Below are 24,630 nucleotides of genomic sequence, written 5' to 3'. Positions count from 1 at the left end.
AACTCAGACACAGAATAATGACCACAAGATGATTTTATTTTTCTATGAGGCTTTAACTACTTGTTTTAGGAATTTTATTCTTATTTCCTTTCAATCCATCCATAAATTCTCCATTTTATGAATAACTTTATTTATAAGAAATTGTCACTAGATCTGCTAGGAATAGCTCTATGGATTTGCCAACTTTCTCACCAATGCCTTGCAATTATTTTCGGTGCAACCATTAAAATGACAGAAACCCACTTAGAGAGCAAGAATAGTTCATTCACACAGAGGTTAAAAATCAGTGAACGGTAACAAGAGCTCTGAAAATATTTTAATTGCATTAATGACTGCCCAGATAAAAGAAATGTGTGGTTCTAATTGCCTCTCCATGCATCTTAATATTCAGGATAGCTTTGCCCTACATTTGTGAATGACATAAAACTATCCCAATTTGTACATACAAATACTCCGCTCTACACATCTGTATAAGTGAGTATTCATAAGGAACTATGGACTGAATCCTGCAAGCATTCCTCATGCAAACAGACCCACTGAAGTTCACTCCTAACAGTGAGTGTTGCAGGACTGGATCTTTTCATGCAGCAGCTGCACAGTGGAATGTTTAATATGTGAATAGAGTGCAATTCATATTAATAGTTATAATTAGCATTATGTAATGTTTTATCCATTGACAGCATTGTACCAACATTAATTAATCCTTTCAATATCTTTAGGAGGTAGGTTATTTTGTCCCTGTTTTACAGTCAGGCAATAAGTTTGTGACATACTCAAGACCACAGCAGGAATTAGTGTCAGAGCCAGGAATAAAATTAGGGAGTTCCTGGCTCCCCGTCTCATGCTTGAATCACACTTTCCTTTCTCTTGAGTGCTTGTTATGCACGTGGAAGCTGCAGATAAACATCCATTGATTTGTGTTAATAGTTGATGAAAAGCACTGCAGCCACAATCTGTTATCTTAAAAATCAAATTCTGCTCTCAATTGCACTGATGTAAATCCAGAGTAATTCTAGGGCCTTGAATTGAGTTACCCTGGATTTATACTAGCATAATTGAAAGCAGAATTTGATTGATGTTGCAAAAATGCATGTTTTACATCCCTGTGAAAGCATGCTGCATGCTGAAGAACGCACAATACTGAGTAAGTCTTAACTGGCTAATATTTGGACATTGGCAAGTTGACTAATACAGCTTAAGCTATTAATTATATGTACTGTGGTAACACACAAAAGCTCTAGCCAAAATCGGGGCCCTTTTATGCTAAGTGCTGTATAAATATAAGTTAATTTGTATAGATAATCTGAATATATTTCTTTATGTGTAGGTTGGCACTGCTCATCCTGGAAACCAAGATGCTAACATTCATGGTAAACTATTGGGTTTTTTTACTTCTTGCAGACTTGTATTGGATCAAATATGACCCTAGTTGGCTGAGACTTTTGGTCACTACATCTCTTGGCTATTAGGCGACCTACACTATAAGAAAAGATTTGGTGGTTTCAATCATGTTCTTATTAAACTACTGTCCACATCCCAAAACCTACCAAAACTGTTGGTACAAATTAGCACTGTGTTGGCAGTGTTCAGCATAGAGGCCAAGGAGTGAAAGAGCCATGGGACTGAACTATCCTTTCTCTCAGAGCTGGTATCTCTTGGCCAGGTATAAGACACATAGATGTGGCAATGTGAGGTGAGGCTGTAGTCCCATTGTTGTGTTCTCTGTCATAGTCGGCTATAGAACTGTATGGAATATGCAGTCACACAATCAGTGCTCCTGTGCTCTGGGAACACATCTCAACAGCAAACTCGAAGGGTAGCCTGAAATTACTCCTATGGGAAGAAAACTGGATCAGTTGATTCCCAATTCAGCCAGTCCAGAAGAGCCCCAACTCCTGCGTGATGAATGCTGGTCCCACTGCTCTCATAGGTGACTGTGTGTGTATTCTGAACGGCACAGAACATTCCCTTGGGTCAGCCAGTCAGAGTGGGAAGCTCCTGCCTATGATCAGAGCTCCAGTCCCATTGCTTGGGCGTCAACGGTGCAATCCATGAAGGTATTTAGGTACCTAAATCCTGTTTTTAGGCACCACTCTGAGCCACAGAACTCCCACTCAGCTGCCACCAGATCCCATAGGTGCCTGAACTCACTCGACATCTAGGTTTTTTTGCCTCTGGGCATACCCACTGGTGTCTCACTCTGGGCACCTATCTCCCACCTAAGCCTGGGAGTGATCCACATACTGGCCGAAGAGAGGTGTTGGGTCTCCTAAATTACATGTGGGGCCCAACCTGCTAGGCTACCTCTGATCATGTCTGCCGGATCAGGCCCCTCAAGTGAGTTTCTCCTCCTCCTCCCCCACAGCTGGGTGGGGGAGGAGAGGGGGAAAGGACCTTTCTTATAACCCTTGGCCCAGGGGTCAGAGTACTTATCCAGGATGTGGGAGACCCCCAGTTCAAGTCCTACCCTCTTCCTGAGGGTGAGAAGGGATTTGAACAGAGACCTGCCACCTCTCAGGTATGTGCCCTCACCACTGGGCTCTAGTCATTCTAATGCTATCTCTGGGCCAATTAATATTTAATTATTTAATTAAAGTGGAACAACTTCAATAGGAGAGATTGAAGGAACCCCATATCAGAATAGTTCATAGCCTTGTGGTTAGAGAACTCACAGGCAGAGGGGGCACTTGAACCAAGGTGTATCTATCTCCATGAGAGGGAGGGACTCAGCACATATCCCTCTGGTCAGCATTTCCCACTGGCTAGCTGAAGCAGCTCCCCACCTAGCCTGCTGGATTTGTGGATCGCTGTTTGAAGTGTTTCTCTCTCCCCATTCAGTGTATTGGGAACACAGACACCTAGCTTGGGCTATTTCTACACTACTGCCTATGTCGGCAAAACTTATGTCGCTCAGGGGTGTGAATATTCCACCTCCCTAAACGCCATAAGTTACACCGACATAAGTAGTAGTGTGCCCAGCACTGTGTCAGTGGGAGAACTTCTCCAGCTGACATAGCTTATGCTGCTCTCTCTCCTGTCGGCAGAGACAGTCTTCACCAGATGCGCTGCAGCAGCACAGCTGTATCGGAGCAGCTGCAGCAATGTACTTGTAGACATGGCCTCAAGCTTTGTGGATTACAGTGTTTTTCCTGTGACTTTTCTAAGCACCTAAAAGTTAGGTGTGGCAACACCTAAGTCCCTTTGTGGATCTGGGCCAAAGTAAATATCATAGACAGCATCAACCCCTCCTTAGAGCAGGAATCATTGCAAATTACCCCTGAAGAGATTTTTGAAAAGGAGAGATCAAACCACCAAAACCTCTTTCATTTGCAAGGGAAAGAGTGTTTGAACCTTTCTGAGGAGACAGAAGAAATTCTCCCCTTCCCTTCACTCTGTAGGAGGATGAGGTGAGAGCTATTGAAGAGAAGATAATTTTCCAAGGCGCAGAGAGAGAGAAAAGTGACAGAGGGTACGTCTACACTGCAAAGTGTGACTGCAGCAGGTGTAGCCATACCTTAGCTAACTTTGATCTAGCTAGCTTGAATAACAATAGCCCTGAATCTACAGCAGCATGGGCCAGGTCATACAATCTCATGTGGGACCCTAGGTACGTACTTGAGCAGCTAACATGTTGCTGCCACAGCTTCACGGCTATTATTATTTGAGCTAACTAAATCAAAGCTAGCTTGGCTGTGTCTATACAATGTAGACATCCTCAGGGAGAGAAACAATGGTGAAGGAAGACAGATTGACAGGGAGGGAATGGGACATATCTCACCCTCCGGCAGAAATGCCCTTGGGAGGGCGACATTAGGCCAGGAAGCTCTGCAAGCATCACAGGTAGGGGATTCCTTTAATTGCTCCCCCTTAGTGGAAGAGGTAGGAATGCCAAACCTGTAGAGTCCAGCAATGAACAGGAAACCATGCAACAGTCTTTAGTCTCTGGGCCTACGCCCCTTCCAGCCACATTGCTGGCCCTACTCCCTCTTGGCAGCAGAGCGGGGCCTTGTACTTGGAGAACTGTTAAACATTCCACTGAGTCAGTTCCCATCCCTTCCATCTCAGCTCCCAAAAACAGCCTCAACTCTTGTCCCCCATGGCATTTTATGTTGCTAATCTGATCTTTAAATCTTGCACACCATATGTGTAACTAAAAATAGCCATTAATTGTGGCCAATAGTCCATTAATTGTGGCCAATAGACATTAAAATTGGTCCAAATCATAATATAAACCCCCAAAGGCTGAGAGCCACCCTTCCCACAGACCGTCTCAAGGGGATGAATATTCCCATAAAGGGAAGGCATTGGGATACATTTTCCTCACCATCCCCTGCAGTGATTCCTCAATCCCCATTAAACACTACTCTGGGTGTGTATGGGAAGAGGGCATTGGTGCAGCCAAGCAACACAGAGGTGGTTTCTGCACCAGCCTTAGATACAGATGCAATGTGTGTAAATTATAAAAGAGGCCATGGGATCTGTGTTAATATGAATCCAGTGGCACTAATACACTACACAACTGGAGTGTAGGGTTTCAACGGCCACTCCAGCTCATAAACTGGAACTGTGAAGAGTGGCCGTGGAGAGGACTGCAGTGTATCCCCATGTATATCCCTGGATTTTAGGAGTGAACTTCCCTACCATACCTCCTGCCTGTCACTCAGCATAGGAACTCTGCACTTTGCACCTGTTTAGCCATTTACACCTGGCAAAGTAGCTGTAAAATGCAACCACATGAGAATGGAGTTATTTGACACCCACTTTGCTCAGGTGTAAATGAGTATACTAGGGGCACTGTGGTGGGGAATCAAGCTTGAAAAGTCCAATTTTGTGGGAGTGAATGTCACCCACAGGTATCAGATCCATTGAGTAAGAAGAGTGCCATGTTTACCTAGTCAACTGACAGAGCAGAACTGCACTTGAAACTGGAGGTGGGGAGCAAATACATGGAAAAGAGGATGTAAATTCAAAATTGATTTGGGTGCACGTCTTCCCCCTCCTCCGCACACTCCCCTGCCCCACCTGGTAAGGAAATCTTGCTAAGTCTTTATATTCTCTGAAAGAATATTGTTGTTGTTGTTTTCCATTAGTCACACTCACTTATCATGGGCAATACATTATAAATAGTTTTGTTGGCCTCAACAGAAGTCATAATTTATTGCTCTGTGATAAGAAATTCAAGTGCCAGAGTGATTAAGCCTGCTGGAAATACACCTCTACCCTTTGATAGTGCTTTCTCTACAGTACTCTTAGGATGGAATCCTAGAATATCAGGGTTGGAAGGAACCTCAGGAGGTCATCTAGTCCAACCACCTGCTCAAAGCAGGACCAATCCTATATCAAGACTACATCAAGAAGGTATCTCAGCTTGGGCTCTCTCTGGCTTGGGTTTACTTCAGGCAGGCCCGGGTCACTCAAGCGGGGGAGAGATCTGAAGACAGAGACAGCCTTGCAGAGGGGTTATTTCAGGTTCTTGAGGCAAAGAGGAAATGGCAGTCCTTTTGAAATGTCATGGGAAGGGAGAAGGCATCAGTGGCTATTAAACAGTTATGGGGAAAGCTGGAGAAGCTCGTAACAGGGGGAAAGAGCCTCTAAGTTTGAATAAACAGCCTTGTGTTTAGAATCCTTTCCCAGAACTTTTGTGGTTTGTCCATCACTAACACAGTATCTGTTGCACCATATTTGAAAATTATACTTTGCAATAACTCTCATTTGCTAAGAATGCATTTCATTTTTTGGCAATATTTTTATGGCAGGTATAAAAGGCGAGCCAGGCTCCTGGGGACTGCATGGCCCACCAGGCTTAAAAGGTGAAAAAGGAGAGAGAGGCTCACCTGGACTACCAGGTATTATGAATATGATTGTAGAGCACTATATGTGCTTTTCAAGTGGGTTTATTTTAAGAAATACAAAATATCTAATACATTTTAAGTCGTATTTATTTCCTGTGCCAAAACAGGTGTTTAAATTAATCACAGTTTATTAAGGCCCTGCTTCTGCAGAGTACTTAAGTACATTGCTAACTTTAATCACTGGCGTAGTTGCACAGCTGTTTGAAGTTAGGCATGTACTTAGATTCCTTGCTGAATTTGGGTATAAATCAATAAACCCTATACTATTATGGGAAACATCATCTGATTTGTGATTTTTTTTCTTCAAATAAATGTTTAGAACTATCTGGTTTGTCACAATGTGTTACAGTGTTCTGAAGGACACCAAGTCCTTTTAGTCGCCTGGCATTGTCAGCCAATTCTGATGAAGTCTAGTGCCACATAATAATTGACATCTGTGTTCAGTACAAACGTTTATTTGTCTTGATTATCGAAAGTATTGCCACTGATAGCAGTTAATGGGGCCTGGAAACATCCTAATAGGAGTTGCCCACTGAGGATTTAATTTTTATGGGAGAATTTGATATACATAGCTAATACATATAAATTAGGTGAGTTAGACTGTTGTAAGCCTCTTGGGGCAGGGACTGTCATTTTGTTCTGTGTGCCACATACTGTACAAACAATGTGGTCTTCGTCTAGGGCTCATAGGTGAACCTTTTCAGCCAAGGTTGCTGTTGTATTTCATAAATTCTTCCTGTCTGTGCAAGTTTTAATTACTAGCTAGTTAGAAAAAATCAAAAAATGGCAAAGTTATATTGATGGACATTAGAAATAGTGAAACATAAAAGGAGCACTATAAAAATTAATACATATTTTCATGTGTGGTACTTACACAGGCCTTCAATCCAGAGCTTTAGTTTTGTGACTTAAAATAAGTTTACAGTTATCTTCCAGAGTGCAGCTCTTCATACTAAACTTCTATTTTGACTTTTTGCCCTTCACACTAATCTTTCTGCTGATCTGTATCAGATGCTTCTAAAAAGTATTTTTGGAGGGGCTCCCCAAACATCAGCCAGGTTTAAAATGCAGGAACTGGGTACTTCAAAGGAAAACTAAGAAAAAATCCTGTTTTATGAGCTACCATGCTCACACTACTTCTCACACCCACATTTTATTAAATTCATTATTGTTTTGCAAGTGCCGATGGCTGACAATCATGATGATATCATGTTCCACACACTTGTGATGTGTTTTTGGACTCTCAATGGAGATAAAGGGGGGTTTACTTCATTATGGTCAGGATATCACTTCCTCTAGTCTGAAGACAGAGTTCATCTTTTTTCTCTAAAGAACAGAGGTCTATTTACTTAGTCTGCGTAGAGAATCTGATTGACCCTGTTGGGTTTCAGATTTTGCTAAAGGAAAGCGCCACATAGTTGGTGGCCCATTCTGTTGCCCTAGTAGAACATTACCATCACTTTTTGTTCTTGATCATTATATCAGCCTAAGTATCCTCTCCCTATAAGTCATCCTTAGAGGTCATATTGGTGTGACAGATGAAGTGTATGAGGTAGAGTTTCAGGGTATGTCTCCACTATGAAATTAGGTCGAATTTATAGAATTCAATTTTTAGGAAGCGATTTTATACAGTCAATTGTCTGTGTCCCCACTAAGCGCATTAAGTCAGCAGAGTGCGTCCACAGTATCGTGGCTAGCATCGACTTTCGGAGTGCTGCACTGTAGATAGCTATCCCACAGTTCCCGCAGTCTCCGCTGCCCATTGGAATTCTGGGTTGAGCTCCCAATGCCTGATGGGGTAAAAACATTGTCGCGGGTGGTTTTGGGTACATGTCGTCAATCGCCTTTCCCTCCATGAAAGCAACGGCAGACAATCGTTTTGCGCCTTTTTTCCATGCAGACACCATACTGCTGTCAGCAGATGGTGCAGTAGGTCTGCTAACCGTCGTCAGCCACCACTTCTGCTGCAACTCTGCTCTCCTGGTGCCATGAATCCACATCGCAGTTCCTCTCATCGTTCTGTATAAATATCTATTCTCGTGGCATCTGTAGCCATACACCGCTTCCGATGCAACTCTGCTTTCCTGCAGACGCCATACCATGGCAAGCATGGAGCCTGCTCAGCTCACCACTGCTGTTGTGAGCATTGTGTGCATTATCCTGCAGTAGGTGCAGAACCTGCAAAAGCAGGCGAGGAGGCGACAACAGCGCAATCACGATAGCGATGAGGACATGGACACAGACTTCACTCAAAGCATGGGCCCTGGCAATTTGGTGGTAATGGGGCAGGTTCATGCCATGGAATGCCAATTCTGGGCCTGGGAAACAAGCACAGACTGGTGGGACCGCATAGTGTTGCAGGTCTGGGATGATTCCCAGTGGCTGCGAAACTTTTGCACGTGTAACAGCACTTTCATGGAACTTTGTGACTTGCTTTCCCCTGCCCTGAAGCACAAGAATACCAAGATAAGAGCAGCCCTCACAGTTGAGAAGCGAGTGGCAATACCCTCTGGAAGCTTGCAACGCCAGACAGCTACCAGTCAGTTGGTAATCAATTTGGAGTGGGTAAATCTACTGTGGGGGCTGCTGTGATCCAAGCAGCCAGCACAATCACTGAGCTGCTGGTATCAAGGGTAGTGACTCTGGAAAATGTGCAAGTCATAGTGACTGGCTTTGCTGCAATGGGGTTCCCTAACTGTGGTGGGGCGATAGACGGAATGCATATCCCTATCTTGGGACCGGACCACCTTGACAGCCAGTAGATAAACCGCAAGGGGTACTTTTCAATGGTGCTGCAAGCACTGGTGGATCACAACGGATGTTTCACCGACATCAACGTGCGATGGCCGAGAAAGGTGCACGACGCTCGCATCTTCAGGAACTCTGGTCTGTTTGAACAGCTGCAGGAAGGAACTTACTTCCCAGATGAGAAAATTACCATTGGGGATGTTGAAATGCCTATAGTTATCCTTGGGAACCCAGCCTACCCCTTAATGCCATGGCTCATGAAGCCATACACAGGCACCCTGGAGCAGTTCAACTATAGGCTGAGCAAGTGCGGAATGGTGGTAGAATGTGCATTTGGACATTTAAAAGCTCGCTGGTGCAGTTTACTGACTAGGTTAGACCTCAGCAAAACCAATATTCCCATTGTTATTGCTGCTTGCTGTGTGCTCCACAATATCTGTGAGAGTAAGGGGGAGATGTTTATGGCGGGGTGGAATGTTGAGGCAAATCATCTGGAGGCCGATTATACACAGCCAGACATCAGGGGGATTAGAAGAGCACAGCTGGGCACCCTGCGCATCAGAGAAGCTTTGAAAACCAGTTTCATGACTGGCCAGGCTACGGTGTGACAGTTCTGTTTGTTTCTCCTTGATGAAAACCTGCCCCCTTGGTTGACTCTACTTCCTGGTAAGCCAACCTCCCCCTTTCGATCACCGCTTTCAGAGACAATAAAGTCATTGTTTCAAAATTATGCATTCTTTATTAATTCATCCCGCAAATAGGAGGAAAACTCGCAAGGTAGCCAAGGTGGGATGGGTGAGGAGGGAAGCACTGGGTGGAGTGGTGGATGAGGGGAGGACAAGGCCACACTACAGTTCAAAACTTATTGAATGCCAGCCTTTTGTTGCTAGGGCAATCCTCTGGGGTGGAGTGGCTGGGTGCCCGTAGCCTCCCCCCCTCGCATTCTTGGGCATCTGGGTGAGGAGGATATGGAACTTGGGGAGGAGGGCAGGCAGTTATACAGGGGCTGCAGTGGCGGTCTGTGCTTCTGCTTTCCTGTAGCTCCACCAGACACCTGAGCATGTCAGTTTGCTCCCCCATTAGGCTCAGCATTGCATCCAGTTGGGGGACCAAACTGGAGCGTGTCAGTTTGCTCCCCCATTATGCTCAGCATTGCATCCTCTCAGCATGCTCCTCCCTCCTCTCATCGCATTCATTTAACGCTTTCCTGGACTCTGCCATTGTTTTCTTCCACGCATTCTGCTGAGCTCTTTCAGTGCAGGAGGACTGCATGAGCTCTGAGAACATGTCATCGTGAATGTGGATTTTTTTGCCTTCTAAGCTGCGCTAGCCTCTGGCACAAAGATGATATGGGGAGCGTAGAAACATTTGCCACTGTGGGAGGAAAAAAAGGGAGCATAGTGTTTAAAAAGTTACATTTTAGAGAACAAAGGGAAGACTATTTCACAGTGAATCAAGCGATTCACATTTTAATAGCACATGTGCTTCACGCTCCCCCCACGACCACCGCGTGGCTAGTATCAGGGAAGATCCCTCTCAGCCAAACATGAACAGCTCAGCATGAACGAGCCTCCCCCCACCGTGTGGCAAAGGCTTTTAGAGTACCTCAGAAGACCATCATGGAGATGTCCCTGGAGGATTTCCGCTCCATCCCCAGACACATTAAGAGATTTTTCCAGTAGCTATACTGGCCACAAATGCATCCTAAATCTTCAGGGCAAATTAATCATTAAACACACTTGCTTTTAAACCCTGTATTATATTTACAAAAGTACATTCACCAGAGGTGCTTTCTCCGGCTTCATGATCCAGGAGCCCGCCTTGGGAGGGTATTGGCTCCAGGGTGATGAACGTTCCTGGCTGCTAGGGAGAAGGGATTTCCGCTTGCCTGCTGTGCGCTATCCTCAACCACCTCCTCCTCCTCCTCCTCTTCCTCATCCCTGTTTCTTGAGACTCCCCCGTTGCAGGTGTCCACAGACAGTGGTGGAGTAGTGGCAGGGGCCCTCCCTAGAATTGCATACAGCTCATCATAGAAGCGGCAGGTCTGGGGCTCTGACCCAGAGCAACCATTTGCATCCTTTGTTTTTTGGTAGGCTTGCCTCAGCTCCTTAACTTTCATGTGGCACTGCTGTGTGTCCCTGTTGTAGCCTCTGTCCATCATGTCCTTGGAGATTTTGGCAAATATATTGGCATTTCGTCTTTTGGAACGGAGTTCTGCCTGCATGGATTCTTCTCCCCATACAGTGATCAAATCCAGTACCTCCTCTTCGGTAAATGCTGAAGCTCTTTTGCGATTCTGGGACTCCGTGGTCACCTGTGCTGATCAGCTCACCACGTTGGCCAAACAGGAAATGAAATTCAAACGTTCCCAGGGCTTTTCATGTCTACCTTGCCAGTGCATCTGAGTTAAAAGTGCTGTGCACAGCGGTCACAATGGAGCACTCTGGGGTAGCTCCCAGAGGCCAATACCGTTGAATTGCATCCACACTACCCCAAATTTGACCCAGTGAGGTTGATTTTAGCACTAAACCCCTTGCCGGGGCGGAGTACAGAAATCAATTTTAAGAGCCCTTTAAGTCGACAAAACCGGCTTGGTCGTGTGGATGGGTTCAGGGTTAAATCGACCTAACGCTGCTAAATTTGACCTAAACTCATAGTGTAGACCAGGGCTAAGAGTGATGATGGTGGAAGTCGTGCTGTGAGTTAGCTCAGTTGCAGCACAGAGAATTTTCAAAGCTGTAGCAATGGCACAGACAATTGTAGCTCTTCCACTGTAGCATCTTCAGAGCTCCAATCATGACAAGCGCACGGTGAATCATGGCTTTGTTTGCTCAGAAATGTTGTGAAAAAAATTCTGTCTAACTTAATCCAATAGATTTTGTTTGTGAATTCCAGTCTGGCTGCCTTCATACTTGCAGATACATGTTTGGAGGGGACAAAAGCTACATCTGTATGATATGAATGAATTTACAAAAAACAACAAGACTGACAGATTTATTTCGCCATAAGCTTTTGTGGGTAAAAAACCCACTTCTTTTTTCACTTCTGTTTTCACTCCATGCATCTGAAGAAGTGGGTGTGACGGGTTGGATCACAGAAAACCCTTGGGAACTGTGAACTGATGTGCTGAGACTACCCCTGAGCATGTTTCCCCTGGTAGCTTGGAACTTCAGTGCCCTGCCTGGTTTGAGCCAAACCCACTAGTCTGCTGCAAACCCAGACCCAGGTCTGAACTACATCCCCCAATAGCTGCAGGCTTAACTGAAAACAGCTTAAGAAGTGTTCCTGTCTCCAGCACTCAGATGCCCAGCTCCCAATGGGGTCCAAACCCCAAATAAATCCGTTTTAGCCTGTGTAAAGCTTATACAGGATAAACTCATAAATTGTTTGCCCTCTATAACACTGTTAGAGAGATATGCACAGCTGTTTGCTCCCCCCGCCCCAGGTATTAGTACATACTCTGGGTTAATTAATAAGTAAAAAGTGATTTTATTAAATACAAGAAGTAGGATTTAAGTGGTTCCAAGTAATAACAGACAGAACAAAGTGAATTACCAAGTAAAATAAAATAAAACACCCAAGCCTATGCCTAATGCAGTAAGAAGCTGAATACAGATAAAATCTCACCCTCAGAGATGTTCCAATAAGCCTCTTTTACAGACTAGCCTCCTTCAAGTCTGGGTCCAGCAATCACTCACACACCCGTGGTTACTGTTCTTTGTTCCAGTGTCTTTCAGATAGCCTCTCCACCCCCAAAGGATATCTCTTGAGCCAGCTGAAGACAAAGTGGAGGGGTTTCCAGGGGTTTAAATAGACTTCCTCTTGTGGGTGGACACCCCCTGTGTAGAATCCCAGCTACAAGGTGGAGTTTTGGAGTCACATGGGCAAGTCACATGTCCACGCATGACTCAGTTCCTTACAAGTGGCAGCTATTGTTTACATGCTACATTGAACATCCTCAGGTAGACTTCTCATGTGGATTGGAGTCTTTCAAGATCCATTGTCAGTTAAGTCTTTCTTGACTGGGCACTTAATTTGCACATTCCTTTCTCAAGAAGCTGACCAAATGCTTTATGAAGGCTACTTAAACTCAAACAAGTACACAGCCAATATTCATGCCTTGGATACAAAAATGACACATGCATAAAAATAGGATGAATATATTCAATAGATCATAATCTTTGCAGAGATATGTTACACGGCATATGTAGCATAAAACATATTCTAATTACATCATTATACATTCATAAGCATATTTCCATAAAGCATTATGGGGTGCAATATCACAGTGGGTCTTTTACCCACAAAAGTTTATGCCCAAATAAATCTGTTAGTCTTTAAGGTGCCACTGGACTCCTCATTATTTTTGTGGATACAGACTAACACAGCTACCCCTCTGATACATGAATGAATTTGACTTTGTCTCACTGAAATTCCAGATGTGCTGTGGAACCCAATAGCTCTCATCGTGCCTGATCCAAAGCCCATAGAAGTCTATGGGAGCCTTTCAATTTACTTCAGTGGACTTTGTGTCGGTCCCCTGAGTGTTAAAATCAAGCAGAGTATTGATTTTGTATTCAGTGTATGTTTAGCAGAGAACATTAGTGCTTCCTCATTGGAAAACAAGGTGCCAGCTTCCCTCACATGAGTAGTTATTAAGCCTTTTCTCAAAAGAGATCCGGAGAGGTACTTTTACTGCGTTTTTGAAGTGCAGTATATTTTAATTTATGAATGAATAACTAGATGGTGCCATATTTTCCATTAGGATTTGATTGAATACACTTCACTGCAATTTATTTGAATTCAATTAATCTTCTAAACTGTTAGCCCTAATTTAAACTGATTACAATACATCAGGGAATTCTAAGTATCTCTTTGAGACAAGTCCATCATGTTGCTGTTGAGCACTGTAAAAAAAAGTTATTTCTCAAACCTACACAAAAACAGCAGAGCGAGAGCATGAAAAACAAAATACTGACTCTGTAGCCCCAGGTTATCTAACCATCACCAGAGCATAAACACAATCCCACTGACACCAGCCCATCAAAGATGCTGGCATACAGACCATATGTTGGCTTTTGCTACAGTAAAACAGAGAGGAAACAAATGTTTGCCGCATTAAAAAGGTCAAGATGATTATGTAGAAGAGTTATATTTTAAACTTCTAGAATAATACAGATAATGGCCTTCTAAAATGGAAATTATGGATAATTTAGCCCATCTAAATGGAAAGTACAGATGATTTTTGCACTAAAATAATGTATTTGATTTTTCAGGTCCTCCTCTGCCTTCACCATATTTCAACCACTTTGTTAATAGCATGAAGGTAATTACTTCCCATTTGTATCTTAAGGCTGAACGGAACTTTTAACCCTATATTTTAACATGCATTAAATATAAGACAAATATTAACATATAAGGTGGAATACACACAATAATTGATTTATACCAGAAATTACAAATTGATGTATTATGCAATTATTCAGATTAATAGGTGAATAAACAAGTTATCATATACTATATAATATACTATATGTAAACAAAGGACGTTACTAACATACAAAATATTATCTAGGTTTTACTACTAAGTATTTTCTTTTCACAAATTGTATTAAAATGAATCATACTTTGTCATTATCTACTTTAAATCTCCTCTATATTTCTCAAACTCTTTCATACCAACAATGGAGTGAGAGAACTTTTGCTTTCAAAAAGACTGTTGGAGCAAATTTAGCTGCATTTAATACATGAACAATCAGTTTTTGTACAGACTTCCCGTTATTCCTTCTCCCAGACTAGCTGACGGTTTTCTCTGTGGGATAGGAGAAGTACTAGGAAAAGTCAATGCTGATAATTCTGTGTTGTCTCTTCTTCCATCCTACCTCCTTCCCTTTCTCTCCCCCCATAGGCAGTAACCTTGCTCTTCTACACACCTTCAAATATCTGCTCTACTTTTGTGAAATTTGAAGTCTTCTTTTTCAGTGACTGCAGGAAAGGGGATGGAGCCAGTACAAATCATTTTACAGACTTAATGAAATAAAGGATCTGTTGGGAGCCAATAGTTCTATCTCCCTTTATTTGTTCTCCAAAATGGCTAATTTAAGAAAAACCATCTGACCCAGACAGCCCTGTTTCAGAAGTCGTCTGTCCTCCCACTATGGATTACTTTGTGTTGGAATTGAATATGAATGGAATATTAATTTTAAATGCTTTTATTTTGCTCTAACTGAATTAGAGCTATTATATCCTGTCTTGTATCAAAATAAGATTTCTAGTGTAATGTAAACAGAATATTGCATAGTGATATCTCCAGAAGACATTAAATCAAAATGTTATGTAATGGTATAACCAAACCCCTTGAAAGATTGTTTATCAGATTTTCTTCCTGCTCAACCATTTATATTTTTGTTGGTGTAATGTGTAGCCTGCATCAACTCAAAGAGAGAAATTTTCCCCTTGGATAGGATGTGGTTTATTTGATTTAACAGAATAATATCTCCACCTTAAACAGATGCTTTCATCTATAAAGTGCTGTTTTGGCATTTGTCCCCCCATCTACAGAATGAGATGCCATACAGCAAGCTTTACAACTCTATTTACCAGGAAGCAAGAGGGAAAATCTGTCAATCACAAAAGCTATACAGAACCAGGCTCCTCACCCCTCTTCTTGAGTCTGTTTTGCCACCTGTCCTGGGATTGAGTAATTCTTGCTCAGTCTTCTGCTGCTTCTATTTACAATCTTGTTTCTCAGAAGGAAGAAATAAGAGGAGGGTAGAGAGAAAACAAGCATCTTACAGAACTACAGAAAGAAAATAATGAGAGACTGGAACTTCTATTGATGTGGTTCTTATGCAGCAGGCCAGGGAGAACAACAACTCTGTATTTCAAGACTCCTCTTCTCATTCCTTCTCTCGGACTCACTGATGATATTCTCTGTAGGATGGGAGAAGAGAAGTACAAGAGAAAATCACGTGCCAATATTTTGTGTGTCATCTTTTCTCCCATCCTACCTCCTTCACTTTCTCTCTACCCATCTACAGTAATCCTTGCTTTCCTACACATCTTTAAATATCAGCTCTGTTTTTGTGACATCTGTAGTCTGCTTTTTCAGGGACCGAAGGAAAGGGGGTGGAGCCCGGCTCTTTGCACCTCCTGTGACTTTTGCCTCCAGCTTTCTGGTGAAAAGAAAAGGAGTACTTGTGGCACCTTAGAGACTAACCAATTTATAGAGCATAAGCTTTCGTGAGCTACAGCTCACTTCATCGGATGCATCCGATGAAGTGAGGTGTAGCTCACGAAAGCTTCTGCTCAAATAAATTGGTTAGTCTCTAAGGTGCCACAAGTACTCCTTTTCTTTTTGCGAATACAGACTAACACGGCTGTTACTCTGCAAGCTTTCTGATGGATGAAGGTATAATTGCAGTATGGAATCCTGTTTTGGAGGATAGCAGAAGGAGAACTACAATAAACACAATTTTCTCTACCTAATTTTCTCCTCTCTCCGTGGGAGAAGTCCTGCCCTTGCAGGCAGCATAGGGAAATAAATTATTTGTTTCTTTTATATGTCATTGGGGAAAGGAGTGATATCAAAAAGCAGGTTTTAAGATCACTGTATCCTGTATTGAGATTTTTAGTGTAAATTTACGGGATCAATGTCTGGTTCCAATCCTGTTTCAACTTAATTTTTTTAAATGCTTTCTCTTCTAAGGGTGAGAAAGGAGACAATGGAGAAACTGGCTTCAAAGGGGAAAAAGGTGAACCAAGTGGAGGATTTTTTATGTCAGGGCCTCCTGGACCCGCTGGACCTCCTGGAAGACCAGGACTAGTTGTAAGTGGTGTGGTCTCTCTTGCAATAGAAATGTACTTGGGCATTTTCTCATTCCAGTAAGAACTAAATAAACACAAAAAACAAACAAGGGAAATGTGGTCTACATGAAATTACTATAAGATGGGTGCACGACTAGTTGAAAGAATGTACTCAGAGTAATTATCAATGGTCCACTGTCAACCTGGGAGGGCCTGTCTAATGGGATCCCACAGGAGTCCGTCCTGAGTCCAGTACTATTCAATATTTTCATTAATAACTTGGATAATGGAGTGGAGAGTATGTTTATAAAATTTGTGGATAACACCAAGCTGGAAGGGGTTGCAAGCACTTTGGTGGAAAGGATTAGAATTCAAAATGACCTTGCTAAATTGGAGAATTGATCTGACTTCAACAAGATGACATTTTAAAAAAAGACAGTGCAAAGTACTCCACTTAGGAAGGAAACATCCAGTGCACAACTACAAAATGAGGAATAATTGGCTCGGTGGTAGTACTGCTGAAAAGGATCTTAGGGTTATAGTGGATCACAGGCTGAATATGAGTCAACAATATGATGCAGTTACAGAAAAGGTTAATATTCTAGGTGTATTAAGAGGAGCACTGTATGTAAGACATACTCAACCCCCAAACCCATTCTCCTGCTGGTAATAGCTTATCTAAAGTGATCACTCTCCTTACAATGTGTATGATAATCAAGGTGGGCCATTTCCAGCACAAATCCAGGGTTTAACAAGAATGTCTGAGGAACAGTGGGGGGAGGAAAGGAATAAACAAGGGGAAATAGGTTACTTTTTATAATGAATCAACCATTCCCAGTCTCTATTCAAGCCTAAATTAATTGTATCCAATTTGCAAATTAATTCCAATTCAGCAGTCTCTTTGGAGTCTGTTTTCAAAGTTTTTTTGTTGAAGGATAGTCACTTTGAGATCAGAAATTGAGTGAAATTGAGGGAGAGGGGAGAAAACCTGAATTTGTGCTGGAAATGGCCCACCTTGATTATCATACACATTGTAAGGAGAGTGATCACTTTAGATAAGCTATTACCAGCAGGAGAGTGGGGTGGGGGCAGAGAAAACCTTTTGTAGTGATAAACACCCATTTTTTCATGGTCTGTGTGTATAAAAACATCTTCTGTATTTTCCACAGTATGCATCTGATGAAGTGAGCTGTAGCTCACGAAAGCTTATGCTCAAATAAATTGGTTAGTCTCTAAGGTGCCACAAGTACTCCTTTTCTTTTTGCAAATACAGACTAACACGGCTGTTACTCTGAAACCTTTCATTACACTGTATGAATTTACAATGACTCTTTTGGGCACAGTGACCAATAAAGGGTAAGAAAATAAAAATATATAGTAATCTGCCAGTGGCAGCATTCCCAGCAGAAGTCCTTCAGCTTTGGAGCTGGTCAGAGAGAGCCTTTGTTACATACTGCAAGATCTACTTGTTTGTTCAGGTTTTTCGTTGAAAGATGGCTGGGGGAGTGTTTTGTTTGGAAGCTGTCGTTCTAGGTTGTAAAATCACACTATACCATGTGTGATTTTATATTTCTGTACATATGCCTAAATGTGTATAGCTATGTGTATTTTAGAAGTTTAAAAATAAAGACAAATGAAATTAGTATGACTTGCACATAGGATTTATTCACAATGTTAAATATACACATTTTAATATCATGTGTGGTAATTAAGTTGCCAAGAAAAACAGATTTAACATTTTGCTCTGTTGCCTGAATTAGCTACATCAATAAGTAGATTCATAATACCAATAACACAAATTAAGATACCTATGATGTTACTGGCTATATCCTCATAAAGGTCAAAATAATCAGTACAGAAATTATATAGTGTCCGTATTGAAAAATGTTTACCATCTAGTTAACTAACATTTTCTAACATAACTAACATCCAGTGCTCCAAAAACATTAATGAAAAATCCCATATGTATCAGTCTGAACAGTTCCTATAAAATTCAGCTGCTTAGTAATCTGTCTAGTTTTTTATCCTGTGTTAATCACCATAAAAATCAGCTTTAGAAGCAGTTTTGCTAATCCCTGGGAAACTAGCTAATCCCCAGGTGGATGGCACCTGTTAATTGGCTAATGTATGGGGTTTGCTAGGTTCCATTTGTGATGACTGTGCCAGAAAAGAAGGAAGGTCTGTGGCAACTGGGAAGTAGTGCAAGGATAGGACCCTTGCCTGCAGTGAGTCCTGAATTATCCCACTTGACTCTACTGGGAACTGCCCTCTCTGCACCAGTCTGTTGTCTGGCAGAGAAATGTTTTGCCTGAAGAACAGCAGAGACTGGGTGACACATCAACTGCAGCAGACAATGACCGGGCATTTTAGACACATGGCCCCGACCCGTTCCATATATGCAGGCTGGCCTGAAGGGTGTGATCGGAGGGGGCTGAAGATACATGGGGATCATGAAGCTCCCTGCCAAATTGCAGGGTTCCCTATTCTGGCACTCATAAATTGGGAGGCTAGGTAGATAGGGTCTGTTTTTTTTTTAAAAGAAGGGAGAGGGCAAGGTGAGAAATGGGGTAGAAGGCTGGGATATTGTTGCAATGCGGGAGGCACTCAGGATGAGTCATGAGTCCTTGGGGCTAAAACCTTCTCACAGGCATCATGAGACAATCTTGACACCATTTTAAGTATATCAAACATGGAGTGACCTTAGTTGTGCACTGGAGGTTCAGGTGCATGGTGAATAGTGTACAGCATTAGGGGGGAAATCAGACACTCGGAGCAGATCCAAACTCCTGGATCAAGATTTTCAGAAAGCGTTGCAAAAATTAGGCTCTAAATCCATAGTTTAGGCACCTAAATAGTAAGATTTTCATTTTCTGTTGTCTTCAGTGAGAACTTCTGAGTGCTTGGCATTTCTGAAAATCAGAACTACCGACTAAATTACACCCAAATATGAGTTTGGGAGGCTAACTTCAGGATCTCGCTATTGAGATCAGGATACTTAAGTCATTGCTCACTCAGGCTGCTGCATGTGTATCATTTTTGTGTTTAAACAATAGTCTCCTGCCTTGACAGGGGCCAAAGGGGGATTCGATTGTTGGGCCAAGAGGCCCCCCTGGGTTACCTGGCCTACCTGGATCTCCAGGGTATGGAATAGTTGGACCTCCCGGCCCACCAGGCCCTCCTGGACCCCCAGGACCCCCAGCGATATATGGCTCAGGTGAGGGAGCTCTGAACCTGCTTTTTCCTCTGTGTGTGTGTGTGTGGTGTGTGTGCGTGTGTGTGCCTGCATCCCATCTTAGCCAGCCACAGTCTCCCCCAGCCTACCCTGTCCCCATCCCACCCATCTGCCTACCCTGTCCCTGTAACCCCATCTGCTGTTCAACAGAATTATCAGACACAGATAAAGACAACTTGTTGGGGAAGAGTCAACACAGTTTTTGTAAAGAAAAGCCCTGCCTCCCTAATCTGTTAAAATTATCTGCAGGAGTCAACAAGCATGTAGATAAGGATGATCCCCTTGGTATTATGTACTTGGATTTTCAGAAAGCCTTTGACAAGGTCCTGCACCCCAGGCTCTTAAGAAAATTAAGTAGCCATGAGATAAGAGGGAAGGTCCTCTCATGGATCATTAACTGGTTGAGAGATAAGAAACAAAGGGTGGAAATAAATGGTCAGTTTTCACAATGGAGAGAGGTGAATGGTGGGGTCACTAAGGAGCTGTACTGGGCGGTACAGAGGGATCTCTCAAACCTGGGTGACTGGGCAGCAAAATGGCAGAGGAATGTCAACATCTAAAGTGCAAAGTAATGCACACTGGGAAAAAATAATCCCAACTATACCTATACAATGATGGGTTCTAAAGCAGCTGTTACCACCCAAGAAAGAGATCTTGGAGTCACCCTGGATCGTTCTCTGTGCATAGCAGCAGTCAAAAAGACTATCTGCATTTTAGGAACTATAAGGAAAGGGATAAAAAATAAGACAGAAAAAATCATAATGCCACTATATAAATCCATGATATGCCCATACCTTGGATATTGTGTACAGTTCTGGTCACCGCATCTCAAAAAGGATATGCTGGAACTGGAAAAGGTTCAGAGAAAGGCAAAGGGTAATCATGGGGATGGAACAACTTGAGTCTGAGGAGGGACTAAAAAATGAGGGCTGTTCAGTTTAGGAAAGAGACAACGAAAGGGCGGTATGATGGAAGTCTATAAAATCATGCATGGTATGGAAACGTCAATAGCAAAGTGTTATTTACCTTTTCACACGTACAAAAACTAGGGGTCACCAACTGAAATTAATAGCCAGCAGATTTAATACAAACAAGGGGAAGTACTTTTTCACGCAATGCACAACTAATGTGGAACTCCTTGCCATGGGATGTTGTGATGGCCAAGGTATAACTGGGTTAAAAAAAGAACTGGTTAGGTTCATGCAGGGTAGGTCCATCAACGGCTATTATCCAAGATGATCAGGGATACAGCCCCATGCTCAGGGCCACCCTAAACCTCTGGTTACCAAAAAATGGGAGTGGAAGACATGAGTGGATTACTCCATAATTGCTCCGTTCTGTGCACTCCCCCTGAAGCTCTGGTACAGGCCACTGTCAGAGACAGGATGTTGGGTCATGGTCTGACCCAGCATGGAAGCTCTTACATTCTTCTGCATTTGAGACAGGCTGCTTCCTTCTCCTCCACTCTGCCTGAGCTCCAACAGGGGGAGGGTGACATGGAGAGCACAGCAGAGCGGGTCACTCTGCTCTCCATTCCACTGCCTGGTTCCGTAGCAGTTCCCAGCAGCCAGGCTTACATACGTTTTCCGGGGGAACTTCAGGGAAATTCTGCTCAGTCCAGGGCTGGAGCATAGTCAGCTAGTTTGGTACTGGCAGGGCATGCTCAGTGGAAATGGAATATTTGGGGAATTTTTTGTCAAACATCTACTGGAAACTTTCGTAGGCTTTGTAAGATGGCAAATTTTCACAGAGCCAGAAAAAGGTACATCTCTGATACCAGGATGATGCCTTCTGCCAAATTTAAAGTTCCAGCTCATAAGCATGGAGGCACTACAGTTTCTGAGCAAATCAGTTGTAAGAATTTTTTAACATAGGCAAAACCCAAACATTTTCAGTTTTCACACCTTTGTTGAGTTTGAGTGTACTAGATTAGCACAGGGACAAAATGTGGCCCTTATATTCACACATGAGGGAGGAGTTTTGTAAACCACTTAAGACTGCAGCTCTGTAACTCCAAACTTGCGGAAGTACCTCCTTAGGGGTTTTATTGCCTGAATGTTGAGAATGCACTGCTGTAACCAAGTGTGATGGTTTGGGGCTCGTTGAACTTTTGACCCTTCTAAAGTGTCTTTGAATGTACAGAGGACAGTCTGCTTGCTTACATCTATTCTGGGGTGGTATCCTGCCATTCTGCCAAACTTGGTCCTGTACCGTGTTCACTGACTATGACTCCTCAGCAGGCCTGACTGGGCTTGAGTCCTGCCATTCTTCTCTTTCAGAGCTGTAACTAGTGTGTGAATATGAGCCAAACCAGCCTTTTAAACCACCAAGCATTGTTTAGTCTCAACAGGTGGAACACAGCATAACAAGAGCAAAGGGTTAGTAACACAACAACCAGCCTCCACACATATCTTTCTTACCCAAAGCTTATGTAGGCCTAACTTATCCAGACAACCCAGCATCTGGGGGCTGGGATTCACCCCTTTTCCTCTCGTCTCTCACCCCTTCTTCAGAGGCAGACCTTTTACTGAACCTGGTCACGCCAATTTACGCAGCCCAGCAGGGAATCAGGGATAGACTTCCAAGCAGTTGGCTCTCTGAATTGCAATATAGCTGTCTGTAGATGGGTGGCTATCAGAAGTGTTTGTCTGCTTTCCTGTCTGAATTAACCCTTAGTAAGATAGCAAATACTATATCAAACACCCCGAGATAAACAATATTCATAAAATATTACAGGCAGCTACCATGTCCTCCACATCATGCACTTTTCAAAATTGCTTAAGACCCAGTCAAACTAAACAAAACGTTCCAGACAATTGTTCGGTGTGTTCCGTCCCTAGACTGTTCTGCCACTGACCTCAGTCTACCTCCTACGCATCCTCTTCTTTGCTTTATTAAGCAAACTGATGTATGTCCGTTTAGTAAATCTGAATGGAGCCCAGCCATGAGTTTGTCTCCTTTCAGTTAGGCTCCTGGTTAGCTGTGTCAAAATCCCCACATTCTGTAGTGTGGGAGACAGAAAAGTCTGAACTACTGAATGCTGGCTTTGAATCAAGCCTCCATCCCCTGCCACAGGCACATAACAGCTGGTCTAAAAAGATACCCACAAGTGCACCAGAATGATGACTCTGTAGTTTGTAAAGATGGTTCCAAGGTTACATGAGATTTAATGAAAAACATATTTTGGAAATGTTAATGGCACTCAACTGCAACAGGGGATGCTTTGTTCTTCCATTAACACACCATCATCACATGCCACCATACACTAATAAAACAAGCTCTGGAGCATGTTAATGCACTGGTGATATGGCTTTCTGAATCTTAGGCAGTTTTTTTAAACTACCTTTTAAAAATGTTTTTATGATGTTACATTTAGCACAAACTAGTTCAGACTGGATGGATACAAGAATAGAGTAGAAACAAGACATTAATGACTTTAATATATATTTGTAATTTTTAACTTCTTTTCTTGATTAACTTATACCTCTCTTCCTTCACTGTGGGCCTGATCCCTGTCCCACTGAAGTCAGCAGAAGCAGGATTGGGCTCTTTCCTCTGTGCCTTTTCTTTTGTTCTTCCTCCAATATAATAGCAGAGACACTCAGTAAACCTTCCTGGGGGCTGTGGATGAACAAACAGGAGTGGGACATTGTGTTAAGTGCTGCCACCCACCCTCACCAGATCTTCTCAAAGAGACAATCGTCAGAGAAAATTATTGCATGACGTTTCTCCTTCAGCTTGTAAACACCATGTGCCGACATTGTGCACGTTACATACGTTTGCAGAGTTGCCAGCATTTGGAAAAAAAATGCAAGCTACAGATTTCCAAATAAGCTGGGGCAGGGTATCTGGGAGCTGCTGCTGGTCTTTGTATGCATTCTGAGAAGTGCTGAGAACATAAGTGAAATTGTCACCAGAGTGCCTGGGAGTGCCAGGCTTCCAGACACTCAGATTAATCTGGAAAACTGTCCCTTGACTATAAAAGTTACTCCTTCCCACCTCATTCCATCCCTCCGCATAATTGTGCTCCCCACTACACCACTTATCCTCCCCACTTTTCCCTCCCCACATCACCCCTATCATGCTCTCCCTTGGTCCCCCTCAACCTTTCTTTGTCCTTTCTCTCTCACTTGTTTTATCCTTTCCAAGGAGGCTCCTACCTCTGACTATAGGATCTTTTTAATACTGTGGTTTGTGACCATCCTAGATCATGGATTCTCCAGTTCAGACACCTTCATCTCAGCTTCAGTGGATGGAGCTGCCTTGAGCTCCCACTGGGAACCACTGACACACAGCCCACAGGGATTATTTGTAGCCTTCCAAATCTCTGAGCAACTTCAAACAACCACTAATATATGATCAACCTGCCAGAGAAATATTTCCTCCTTTCTCTCTTACATGTGGAATTGTCACTCCACAATACACTGGCCCAAGGCTCAGGGTGAACAAATCTCAGTTCTGGAATAGTGACAAGTTTAAGACTTCTCACAACCCAACAATATTAGAAATGAAGGTTCATATCATTGTAAAAGAGATTCCCAGCTCTCCCATAGGTGGTACCAGTTTCTTCTAAACATTAAAAGTAATGAGATAGGTGACCTTGAAGCTGTGAACCTTTTTTGTAAAGAAAAGTTATTTTAGGTTATTTTTAGGGGATTTTATGATCCCTTGCAGATTGAACAGAGGATAACTGAGTCCTTGAGTCTGCGAACACAAACCTGCTTAGCTTCAAGCATGGAAGTAGTCTCACTGGTTTAAATATTAGTCTCATGCTTAAAGTTAAACACGTGCAGAAGAGCTTGCAGGAGCACACAATCAGAGAAAGGATGACTTAGATGACTATCCATCCAGATGAAAGGATACAAGAAAAATAGTCCCAAAATCATTGCAAATAGATTTTCTGTAGCTTGTGAGAACACATTCACTCAGGACGTCGGTGCATGTGAGTACTGTAGTTGTCACAAACTCATGCCAATAAAACCTTTATCCTAC

At 42.8% G+C, this 24,630-nt stretch overlaps 1 protein-coding gene across 8 annotated transcripts in view; it reads left to right on the top strand.

The window, feature by feature from the left end:
- Positions 1 to 24,630, top strand: part of COL15A1 (collagen type XV alpha 1 chain) — a 275,266-nt gene that overhangs the window by 240,551 nt on the left and 10,085 nt on the right. For all 8 annotated transcript variants that reach the window (XM_084618725.1, XM_084618722.1, XM_084618723.1 and 5 more), the window contains 5 exons: positions 1,328 to 1,370; positions 5,757 to 5,846; positions 13,877 to 13,926; positions 16,309 to 16,428; positions 19,476 to 19,620. In XM_084618725.1, coding sequence (XP_084474851.1) covers positions 1,328 to 1,370; positions 5,757 to 5,846; positions 13,877 to 13,926; positions 16,309 to 16,428; positions 19,476 to 19,620 — 448 coding nt within the window. The remainder of the gene's footprint in view (positions 1 to 1,327; positions 1,371 to 5,756; positions 5,847 to 13,876; positions 13,927 to 16,308; positions 16,429 to 19,475; positions 19,621 to 24,630) is intronic.

The sequence above is a fragment of the Lepidochelys olivacea genome, assembly GCF_965140295.1.
Source record: "Lepidochelys olivacea isolate rLepOli2 genome assembly, chromosome: 2".
NCBI lineage: Eukaryota > Metazoa > Chordata > Testudines > Cheloniidae > Lepidochelys > Lepidochelys olivacea.
This window is presented reverse-complemented; position numbering and strand designations above follow the sequence as displayed.